The sequence below is a fragment of the Oryx dammah genome, unplaced genomic scaffold (genome assembly GCF_014754425.2).
Source record: "Oryx dammah isolate SB20612 unplaced genomic scaffold, SCBI_Odam_1.1 HiC_scaffold_2, whole genome shotgun sequence".
NCBI lineage: Eukaryota > Metazoa > Chordata > Mammalia > Artiodactyla > Bovidae > Oryx > Oryx dammah.
The window spans coordinates 17,707,874-17,720,423 of NW_024070186.1; the positions used below are offsets into that span (position 1 = coordinate 17,707,874).

The 12,550-nt window shown below is 41.6% G+C and overlaps 1 protein-coding gene across 2 annotated transcripts in view; it reads right to left on the reverse strand.

The window, feature by feature from the left end:
- Positions 1-926: 926 nt before the first annotated feature.
- Positions 927-12,550, reverse strand: part of LOC120856901 (SH3 domain-binding glutamic acid-rich protein-like) — a 72,307-nt gene continuing 60,683 nt past the window's right edge. For both annotated transcript variants that reach the window (XM_040232388.1, XM_040232395.1), the window contains 3 exons: positions 10,148-10,177; positions 5,267-5,413; positions 927-1,350 (listed from right to left, as the gene is read on the reverse strand). In XM_040232388.1, coding sequence (XP_040088322.1) covers positions 5,300-5,413; positions 10,148-10,177 — 144 coding nt within the window. In that variant the 3' untranslated portion in view covers positions 927-1,350; positions 5,267-5,299. The remainder of the gene's footprint in view (positions 1,351-5,266; positions 5,414-10,147; positions 10,178-12,550) is intronic.

Genomic DNA, 12,550 nt, shown 5'->3' on the forward strand with positions numbered 1-12,550 from the left:
AAGGAGAGAAATTTCCTCAGAGGAGTCTACTTCAACATTTTGGAACAAAATAATGTTAATTCTCTTCAAAATGCCTCTTTTTGTTACCAGGGTAACCAGAAAAGAGCTGTCTGCCAGAGTTCCCGTGAGCCACACGACTTCTGCCACCAGAGACTACATTCCCCAGTGACACCAACAGGCTTAGCCGCAAAATCAATAGGCAGACTTAGGAGGAGGAAAAGTTAAGGGCTACTCCAAGTTGACAGCCAGCATTGTCCTTAATTAAGAAAACAGCGCAGAGAAGGGCCCTTCTGGTGGCACAGGAGCAATACTGGCTGCAAGGAAAGCACACAGAGAAGCACACACATACAGAGGGGCGAGACGCCGGCCAAACCTTACGAGAAAGGGAAAAAATTGCTATCGGACACTGAGATGGGGCAGGTGAGCAGAGAAACGCTTCAAACCTACCTGGTGAACACGTCAAGGGGCTGGACCAGCTCTTGGAGAACAGACACTCCGCATCAGGAGGCAAGATTACAGTCACAGGCTTTGCACGTAGCAGTCATTGCTGCGAATCAATCAGTACAGGAGAAGCAGAGGCAGCCACTCCCTCCAGCGTGGAAACGTGCAGAGGGCACTGGGGTGGCGAATTTATTTATCTACCTCGAGATCCCTACACACGTGGACAGCAGCGACATTTAAACAAGGCTTGGGAGACAAGGTACACACAGTGGCGCGAATAATACAAAATAGGGCATAACGAGGCAGTCAGTGTCACTGGAAAACATGGACCAAAACAATCGATGCAACAAAAAGCATCTATCCCAGCGGGCACAGAAAAGTTCTGCGGAGGCTCCAGGACTACACCCTGCCCCCGCTACAGACAGACTGAGCCAGCCTGTACATGGAGAGACTAGAAATGAAGAAATCCACTCCTTGGGACAAGATATTTCTTATTCAACTTTATTTGTATGGTTGTTCTCTGGAAAGTTCTTCATCTTCAAAGCGAATTCTGAGAAAAGTAGCGTAAGGCACTTTTGTCTTATCACAGAGAAGTTCTATATTTTGTAATTTTTTTTTTCAGAGTATTAATGAGAAGGACTATTCATGCAAAGCAAAAAAAAAAAAAAAATTTAAGCAAAGGCCACAAATGTCAGGCCGGTGAAGGTATGTGAGTGCTGTCTTCACATTTGATTTCATGTCGATATGATTAAGTAAATACATGTATGGAGATCTAATTGCATCAAGTCATACAATTCCCCGGTGAACCCTGGACATCCTGACAGAGGTGTGCTAGCTTCAGGCCAAAGCGTTTCGTTGAATTCAGTTTGTGGGGAGACAGATGAAATGGTGCTTCGTGGTTTGGGTTTCCTAAAAGAAAGGGAAGATATTAGGGAAATGAAAATTAAAGAGAGAGAATGTTTACCACAAACTTAATTATTTATCAAGAGAAGTGAAGTGAAAGTTGCTCGGTCATGTCTAACTCTTTGCAACCCCATGGACTGCAGCCTGCCAGGCTCCTCTCTGTCCATGGAATTCTCCAGGCCAGAATACTGGAATGAGTTGCCATTTCCTTCTCCAATCAAGAGTTGAACTGCCTGTTATTCTAGAAACTACTACTCATCAAGGGCAAAGAAAGGAAATTAAATTTTTCTTGTGGAAAACTAGCCGAGGTTTGTATCGTTTCTCCATACTAACCTATCAAACATCAGAAGGAAGCTGGTATCTTCCATTACAGTTTCCCCATTCCATTTTCATGAAAAATAGGTAAGGTGAGGTAAGGTGAAGTTGCTCAGTCGTGTCCAACTCTTTGCGACCCCGTGGACTGTAACCTACTAGGCTTCTCCATCCATGGGATTCTCCAGGCAAGAATACTGGAGTGGATTGCCATTTCCTTCTCCAAGGGATCTTCCCGACCCAGGGATCTAACCCGGGTCTCCCACATCGGAGGCAGACGCTTTAACCTCTGAGCCACCAAAATGGAGAGACTGAATTTACAGCTTAGTCCTGGGGGTGGGGGGGAAGCAGGGGAGGAGCAAGCAGGGGTAATTGAAATGACCTACAGCTAGACTAGAGACAGTATGAAGTAGCACCCCGTTAGGAGACAGAACTCAGTCTCAGACTACAGACTGTTTCTCCTGGGCCTCAATTTAGCATCAATTTCAAATATAAGAAATGAGAAATCTTTCATAGTTCCATTCACGGCCATATTCTCCCTAGGACCATTTCTTCAAGCAAAATGCCTGGCATATCCATGAGCTATGAGATGGTGTGTTTTTAGACACCAAATGGTTTGCCCATTTCATGTTGCATTTTCAAGGACATAGGATCTCTCTGGGGGTCAGGGATGCGATTTAGGAAAGCGATTCATGCCTTTGCTGCCAGGCATTTTGACCTCACGACAAACCTCTATGAATTAAATTCCAAACTAGAAGTCATCGGTTGCTGTTGTTCAGTCACTAAGTCATGTCCAGCTGTTTGCAACTCCATGGACTGCAGCACGCCAGGCTTCCCTGTCCTTCACCAACTCCCAAAGCTTGCTCAGACTCATGTCCATTGAGTTGGTGATGCCATCCAACCATCTCATCATCAGAGAAACAGGTAAAATGGCCTTGCCATAGGTTTTCTTTTTTTAATCAGTCTATAGAGCCATCTGGCTACTGAAGGATTCTCTCTCAGCTGTGTCATTTCATATTCAATATTTTTTATAATTATCACATTAAATTGCATAATTTTAAAAGACTTTACAATCAGAGTGAATAGAAATGAATTTAACTGTATTTATGAGTCTTTTACTGTTGGGGGGGGCAAGGTTGCAATACATATCAGCATATTTTCCTTTTCTATCATTCTTCAGATAGAATTCTAAAACTAAACTTGCCAGTCTTCATTTTTTTCAAAATTGAGTCCCAATCCATTCCTAAGAAATGGGATTAGGGACATTAATCAGACTCACAACAGACTTCTCAATTGTAACTTTTTTCTTCTATTTAGAAGAAAATTAAAAATAAAGAAATGGGATCGCTTCCAAATTGATCATCATTTGGCCCTAAAGTGGAGATCTGTGTGGTCACAAAATGAAAGAAAGCACCTGGGAAAGCATCAAATGATGGGCTAGATTTGCTTCCCTGGGGCTCAGACAGTAAAGAATCTGTCTGCAATGCGGGAAACCTGGATTCAATCCTTGGGTCAGGAATATCCCCTGGAGAGGGGAATGGCAACCCACTCCAGCATTCTTGCCTGGATAATCCCATGGACAGAGGAGCCTGGAGGGCTACAGTCTATGGGGTTGTAAAGAGTTGGACAATACTTTGACCACCTGATGCGAAGAGCTGACTCATTGGAAAAGACCCTGATGCTGGTAAAGATTGAGGGCAGGAGGAGAAGGGGACGACAGAGGATGAGATGGTTGGATGGCATCACCAACTCAATGGACATGGCTTTGGGTGGACTCCGGGAGTTGGGGATGGACAGGGAGGCCTGGCGTGCTGCGGTTCATGGGGTCACGAAGAGTCGGACACGACTGAGTAACTGAACTGAACTGAACTGAGTGACTAACACTTTCACTTTCAGATTTGCTTTGTAATTTGAATAAAGGAGTAATGAAACTTCCATAGTCCCAATAATACAGTGTGATGGCTGCTCCCACCAGCTCCAAGATTTCTTAAAGATACATCCATTTTTTTTAATATCAGCATTTTATGTTTAAGTGTAAGTATATTAAAAGGGGAGATATATACTATTCAAATCAGTCTTTGGTGCACAGAGCGGAGCCTTCTGTTAACTGATGTTTATAAGCACTAGAGCTTCTTTTCCTGTCTGCAGCGTCTTTGTCTGCCCTTCACTAGACAGGCTCCAAGAGTGACTGCAGACCTTAACTGAAGACTTGTTGTGTGTCCAGTGTTCACTCTCTCATCCTCTATTTCTTCCTGCTCCCCTGATATCAGTTCAGTTCAGTTCAGTCGCTCAGTTGTGTCCGACTCTTTGCGACGAATTGCAGCACGCCCTGATATCAATAGCCACCAAATCGGTCTTACCTGCTTCAGTGGAGGCATGGTAAAGACAGAAAGGAGAATACAATTTTTTTTTTAATGAACAAGAACCCTTAGGGTACTACTAGAGCAAATTGTGAGCCTCACTGCCCTAGAGAATAAATAGTTACCCTCAAATCTGTTGGCAAGGTCAAATCATGTCAATAGAAACGTTCACATGGGTATTTGCTAAAAGTCTGTTATACCGGATACTTTTATAGCTCTTAACGACCTTATCATCTTTTCTGTATAGGCCACAACATGAGTATTTTCTCTGTGTCCTCAATATCCACTTTCAGTATCTTACTAATATAATACATTTAGGGTTACCTGCTGAAGCCAAAGCTCCAATACTTTAACCACCTGATGCCAAGAGTCAACTCACTGGAAAAGACCCTGATGCTGGGAAATATTGAGGGCAGGAGGAGAAGGGGACAACAGAGGATGAGATGGTTGGATGGCAACACTGACTCGATGGAGATGAGTTTGAGCAAGCTCTGGCCGTTGGTGATGGACAGGGAGGCCTGGCATGCTGCAGTCCATGGGGTCGCAAACAGTCAGACACAACTGAGCGACTGAACAACAACAAAAGAGTTAACTTACCGAACTGTTAAGAACCACATAATTCTTTTTCATTGTCAATAGAAGTTTAAAATTACAAGGTAGTAAACATACTTGTCAAAGATACCTAAAGTGACTTCACCATATTCCAAACTGTTTCTACATGAGTGCTCTGGCTAATATTGAATAAATGGATGTTTTGATATAAATCAGTGAATAGTAATATCAAGTACTTATCATTGAATCTGGCAATATTTTTTTTTCCACGGGCAGCCAGCTTTGTGGGGTTTTTTAGGTTGTATTGATAATTTATTGCCATTGTTATGAACATCAATTGTAAATTCCCCCACAGATGTGTAAAGGAGTTCACGTGATAGATGCTGAGAACAGAATACTCCCTGTGCTTTCACTTAAATAAAGAGGAAGAAGCAGCAGCAGGTGCAACACAAACTTCCTCGCCTGAAAGCCACACTTTTTACTAGAAATTGTATCAACCACAGCCTTCCTTGCCCTGGTGCCCGAGAAATGGGTCCAAGACAGTTAACCAGCCTGGCGGCTCCAAGAAGGGGCAGCCCAGGGCCCTGAGAAGACAGACAAACAGATCGAATTGGAATCCACCTCCATCACTAGGTGAAATGTGGTCTAGATGGCAGACAGTAATAAACAAGCCTTCAACCCCAGAATGATGTGGCTACCTGGACAAGTGGAAAAGTAGAGCATGAAAAGGCTTAAGACTCTTCTTCCTCGTCTCCTTCTCCTTCTTCTTCTCCTGGTTCCTCTTCTTCTTCAGCTTCCTCTCCCTCTGCTTCCCCTTCTGCTCCCTCTGCGGTTACTTCTTTTGTCTTTAACAAAAATTACACCATTATGGAGAAGTGTAAGGGTCAACAGATACAATGAGGAAGAGTGTAAAATATAAGACTAGAGGTCAGGGCCTCCCACACCCCATCCAACACACACACACACAACACACCCACACCACACACACAACACACACAAACACCCGCCACACATACACACCCCACATATACACCCACCACACACACAACACAGACACCCGCCACACACACACACCCCACATATACACCCACCACACACACACAGACACCCGCCACACACACACACCCCACATATACACCCACCACACACACAACACAGACACCCGCCACACATACACACCCCACATATACACCCACCACACACATATACAAGCCCAACACATACACACACCACACACACACCCCACACACACATCACATACATATCCCACACACACCACACACATATTCTCCCACACACTCCCTGCACATACACCTACCACACACACCCACACACCCAACACACACACAGAACACACATACCTCCCACGTACACACCTCACACACACACTCACCAAACACATACACCCACCACACACACACAAACATGCCCAACACACACACACACCCCACACATACATCCACCACATACACACACACACAGACATCATCTTCCCAAACAGGGACACTTCACCCTGGGATGGTTCTGCTGGTAACACATTAATTCTAATGAGTTTCATGATTCCTCTTAAGCATATAGTCTTTACTTGTATTAACAGATTGTTCTAACACAATTACCTTTAAAAATTCAGAAAGCAGTTGGAAGAATAAAATACAAAAAGAATCTCAGCAAATAGAATTTTGTCAGAATTTTTTTTTATTTTTATTTTTACTTTATTTTGCTTTACAATACTGTATTGGTTTTGTCATACATTGACATGAATCCACCACGGGTGTACATGAGTTCCCAATCCTGAACCCCCCTCCTACCTCCCACCCCATATCATCTCTCTGGATCTTCCCCGTGCACCAGCCCCAAACATCCTGTATCCTGTATTGAACATAGACTGGCGATTCATTTCTTAGATGATAGTATACATGTCAGAATTTTGATGAAGGTTTTAAATGTGGAAGCTGGCTATATTTTGTTATGCTAAGTAATTTCTTGAATCCAAAGTTATCAGCAGCCTACGTATATAATCTGAAACTACTTACAAATTAATAATCTTTTTGTCTTATTTTTATACATAAAAATGGGATTTTTTTTAAATGGAAGCTTGCCTAGCAAGAGAGAAATGAAAATTTATTATTGGAAAGATATAATATACAGGTAATAAAAAGTCACTGTACAGAATAGGCTAAAAATAACTTTTAGGTCTGATAATAGGGATGAGTTTGATAAAATAATATTAAAATAATGAAACAGATCTATATTTACCATCCCCATAAAATATATAGCTTAATTACATGAATAAAAGTAGATTACAGAAGAGTATCCATGAAAGCTTGATAAATATGTGTGTGTATGTGTATGAGTGTGTAACTAGTGGGTCTCTCTGGGTAATGGGGTTATAAACTTTTTCATTTCTGTTTTTCTCTGTATTATCTAAACTTTCTATAAATGTCATGAATTATTTGCAATTTTAAAAATCAGCAAAAGTTTTGAGGAGGAGTTTCTTATGACAGGGGACCTTCTTTAATGTGAATGACCTTCCACTGAAATACTTAGACAATACATTTGACTTTTGGTAAATATTCTGTCCTTGAGTTTTCAATTTTAATTTAGCTCTCTGATTAGCATTTATACTTTTTAATTAATTTTTATTGGAATATAGCTGCTATTTCTTTTCCTTTCCCATGGTTGGTGTTTTCCTTTATGGGTACAGGAAGGACAGCAGAGAGAAAGGCTCTGCCCCAAACAGTTGGAGGTGCTGATCAGCTGTTTTTACCTCTGAGTGATCCCTCATTCCTTTCAATCCTGAATCCCCACAATGAAGATGCATTATCGACTCAATGGACACGAATCTGAGCAAACTCTGGGAGATAATGAAGGACAGGAAAGCCTGGCTTGCTACAGTCCCTGGGGTCGAAAACAGCCGGACACAACTAAGCAACTGAACAACAACATCAATTACGAGCATCAAAACAGTAGGAGTTCTTGCCCTTGACCTCCACTTGGCAACCCTTGGGTCACTTAGAACCTGTGTTCTCAGCCTTGATAGAGCATCAGAATCACCTGAAGAGCTTCTCAAAACAATCTACTGGGCTCCAACTCAGCGCTTCTGACCTTAGAGATCTGGGGCCAGGCCTGAAAACGTGTATTTGTAGAGGTTCCCAGGTGAGGCAGCTGCTTCTGCTCTGGAAACCCGCTTTGAGAACCTCTGCTGAAGCCTGGACTTCCCTGGTGGCTCAGATGGTAAAGAGTCTGCTTGCAACGCAGAAGCCTGTGTTCTCTCTCAAATAACACTGGCTGATGAAGGCATGGTGAGTGCTTACAAGTAGGTTTGGTATCACCACTCGCCAAAGTCTTCATTTACCAGGGTGGGTTATGTTTGTTCCCATGCAAGTCAGTCTTATTGTAATTACACAACTTGAATAAATATCATAGGGACTTCCCTGGGGTACAGTGGTTAAGACTTTGCCTTCCAATTCTGGGGGTACGGGTTCAATTCCTAGTCGAGAAGCTAAGATCACACGTGCCTTGAGGCCAAAAAACCAAAACATAAGACAAAAGCAATATTGTAAAAAATTCAGTAAAGACTTTAAAAATGGTACACATCAAAAAATCTTTTAAAAAAATAAGCACCATTGGACATGAAAAGAACTTTTTTCCCATGTAAAGTTAATGGAATACTTTGAAAAGACCAACATATGTCTGTCACCAAATGAAGTGTCGAAAAGCTTGGGTGGTAAGGAGGACTCATGAAACCCAAAGGGAAAGAAACAAAAGCTGGAATTTCTAGACAGACTACTGATTATGTTAGAAAGTCAGTGGGTAAATCTAGTCATTGGACTATTTTTCAAAGAAGCAATTTTTGTCCTGCATCCAAAAATTTGGCACATCTGTATATTTGTATGTGTATATAAATATCTGTATATAAATACATATTTGTATATTTCAAGTTAAAATAAATGTTTAAGGTCTCTACATTTTTGTGATTTAACATTTTAATTAAATTCTTCATTTGTTCAAATAACTCCCAGCTCCAAATATGAGATGTGAGGATGTGAGGTCTCCCTAGGAATGTTGGTTATTATTTGAGCATAGATCCTGTAAACAAACATGTTGGCCAGCCCAATAGTAGTTAAAATTATATGTTACAGAGGATATATTTTATTCCTTTAAATTTTATCCTTAATATGACTAATATTGTTTTATAACTTTTCTTTGTTTTAAATGTACTTGTATCCTCAGTACTCAATTATTTTCTTACTTTGTGCAACTCTTTTATTATTATTATTATTATTTTATTTGCCTACTCTGGCTCTTAGTTGTCATGCCCCGGCTCAGTAATTATTGCATAGCATAGGGAATTCTACTCAATATTTTATAATAACATGTAAGGGCTTGAAAGAATCACACATGAATCACTTTGTTACACATCTGAAACTAACATAACACCATAAATCAATTATGTTCCCCCCCAAAAAAACCACATACACACAAATAGTAATGCTCCCCCTGGATAGATCCGCACTAGAAATCCTGGAACCACGTGGTTACTTACCTATGTCACAGGTCTTCCAGACACTAAATGGTGAGCTGCATGTTTAAACCTCCTGGTGTCTAAGGTACATACCATGGTGCAAGACTACAATTAAGACTCAGTATTATCCACTGCCTTAACATTGGTAAAATTGGGAAGACTTACAATGGCCTGACCACTGGCTCCCCTCCCCCTCTGCTCGCACAGATTAGGTCTCTCACCCAAGCAGCCCTCGGTATCAAGGGACCAGATGCAGTGCCTGCTTTCACCCCAGAATTACTCAATCAGGCCAACCACGTCCCCCGTGTGGACTCGGGGACACCCCACCCTCTTGATTCTACACAACCTGCCTCCCAGAGCCCTGGTTGTTCACACTGTTCCCAAGTGACCCTACCCCGTGTGGCCCTGCACTGTGTGAATGACCTCATCCCCTGGGCTTGGAGAACATGTGAATGGAAACCCTGTCCATACCTGTGGCTATTTTATGTCCATGTATGGCAAACACCACCACAATATTGTAAAGTCATTATCCTCCAGTTAAAATTAATTAATTAATTAAGAAAATAAAATAAGCCCTGTCCATCTCACTTGTCCAGTGAGTGTGTCCAGTTGTGTGTCTGCCATTCCCATAACCAGAGGGAGGGAATTCCTCACTCACCAACAAGGTAAATAGGAGGCCATCAAGTAACACCAGTGAGAACCACACAAGCAGCATAAGTGGTGTGCTATTCAATGGGGTGGGAAGGAAGAAGGGAGAAGACATCACCACTGAAGGATCTGGTCCAGCCTGGTCTGACTTCACTGATGACACCTTCACCACAAGAGGTGAAGGCTTCAGAGCCCCTGTTTCTCCATTCACCTCCAAATGTGTCTCCAACTTATTTTATTTCTTTTCTTGGCAGGCTAAAGGAGACCCACATTCACTTTCTGGGAATGTGGGTTGAGTCAGCTTCTCTGTATCATGAACATGGAGAAATATTGGGAAAGCTGCAATTCTCTCACCTAAAAGATGCTTCTGTTAAGCACAACACAACTGTGAAATATACTACTGTACCTCTTCCACTGCCGTCTCTCCCTCTTCTTCCTTAAATCCACAAACAGAAATTAAATAAAAACATAAATTCACATAAGTTTTAAGTTGAATCTAAAAATTAAGCAAACTATATAGCCAATACTTGGTAATAACTGTAAATAGAAAGCAACTTTTAAAATTGCATAAAAATTTAAAACTATAAAAAATTTCAGTTAAAAAATAAATAGAAATTAAGCAATCTATAATAAATGCATGTTTACCAAAACAAAGAATATCAATTTATTGAGAAACATCAATAGCAAAGATATGATAACTGAGCAATGCCTACTTATTTCATGCATTTTATTTTGAGTCCTTGGAATATTATAAAATCAAAGACATATTTTCATCATTCTTACTCCTAAGAAAATACAACTAATTAGTAATACTGCTTAATTATAAGTTTAATACTGTTCTATATCCAAAGCATATTGCAGACCTATAGAGCTATCAAGGAAAATTCAGACTATATATGTAAGCAACTAGAAAATTTGAACAAAATTATGTCTTTTCTGCTTTTATGGCCTTTTAAGTATGCCTTACTTCAGTTCTGAACCAATTAATAAAAGTAGATCAAAAATTTTTCCTCCATCAGAACAAATAACATTTATAAACCATTTAAACACTGAATCCTGGCTAAAGAAAGAAACTTAAAGTTAAGAAATGATAAAGCCATTTCCAGGCTCAAACAGGTCTCCACTCTGCCAATGCATGGAAGTTTCTATTTCCCTGGGATCAAAGTAGGAAACCAGGCAATACCTCCTAAAATTGCAAAGAAATAAGAACCTTCACATCCTTTCCCAGAATGGCCCTCTGATGAGCCTTTCTGGGGCCAGAGTATTACAATGGCTTTAATTGGGCAGGAAGATCTTGTTCTAAAGAGTAGTCCCTAAACATTCCTGCTGCTGCTGCTAAGTCACTTCAGTCGTGTCCGACTCTGTGTGACCCCATAGATGGCAGCCCACCAAGCTCCCCCGTCCTTGGGATTCTCTAGGCAAGAACACTGGAGTGGGTTGCCATTTCCTTCTCCAATGCATGAAAGTGAAAAGTGAAAGTGAAGTTGCTCAGTCGTGTCTGACTCTTAGCGACCCCATGGAATGCAGCCTACCAGGCTCCTCTGTCCAAGGTATTTTACAGACAAGAGTACTGGAGTGGGGTGCCATTGCCTTCTCCGCTAAACATTCCTAATGCCTTTCAAAGCACGCAGTGAGCTCATGGAATTCTGGACCAAAGGAGTTGAAAGCAACCTTATAATTACCTATATCCTCTTACTCAGTCTCTTCTTTGGACAAATGAGGACACAAAGACCACAGAGTTAAGTAATTAGACAAAAATCAGAAGCCAAGTAACACAATCAGGACTTACTCTGAGACTCTTTGTTGTTGTTGTTGTTTAGTTGCTAAGCGTGTCCAACTCTCTGTGGCCCAGTGGACTGCAGCACACCAGGCTTCCCTGTCCTTCACTATCTCCCAGAGTTTGCTCAAACTCACGTCCATTGAGTCAGTGATGCCTTCCAACCATCTCATCCTTTGTCGCCCCCTTCTCCTGTTTCCTAACTTAATGTTCTTCCTACTCCACCAGGCTACCTCTCAAGATTATCACAGAAGGCAAGGCATGGAGGGCCTGCCATATGGCCACCTTCTCCGGCCCAACCTCAAGTTCTTGGCCAGCTCCAGAACAATATTCTCAGATTTCTGATGCTGGCAAAGAAAATACAGAAAGCCTGATCCAGCTGGCTTAAGCTGAGTCAACCCAAGAGGTGTCCCAGTATGGGGAATCTCTAAACTGAAGCTGGTAACACAGCAAGTCTTATAAAATTCAGGAAAAGAGAGTCCTGTACTTGTTGCAGAATCTGAGTGTTGGTTTTTCAGCAATGAGTTGAATATTAAATGTCTTTGATATTGTCTACCTCTGCCAATGCCTTGTCTTTCCTTCACCATGACTGCCATCTTCTCTCACCAAGATTACATCACCTCTAGGCTTCCTTATCTCCAAGTAACTCTCCACACTATAGCTAGAGATATCATTCTAAAAGACATCCCAGGGACTTCCCTGGTGGTCCAATGGTTGGGAATCTGCCTGCTAAAGCAGGGGACACAGGTTCCATCCCTGGTTCTGGAAGCTCCCACATGCTTCAGAGCAACTAAACGCATGTACCACATCTGCTGAGCCTGAGCTCTAGAGCCTGTGCTGAGCAACAGGAGAAGTCACTACAATGAGAATCCTGTGCACTGCAATTAGAGAGTAGCCCCTGCTAACTAAAACTAGAGAGAGCCCACACCCAGCAAGAAGATGTAGTGCAGTCAAAAAATAATTAATTAATTTAAAAAAAGACAATCCACCTCGTGTCTAAAACCCTCAATCTTCTCATGATAAATCCATAAT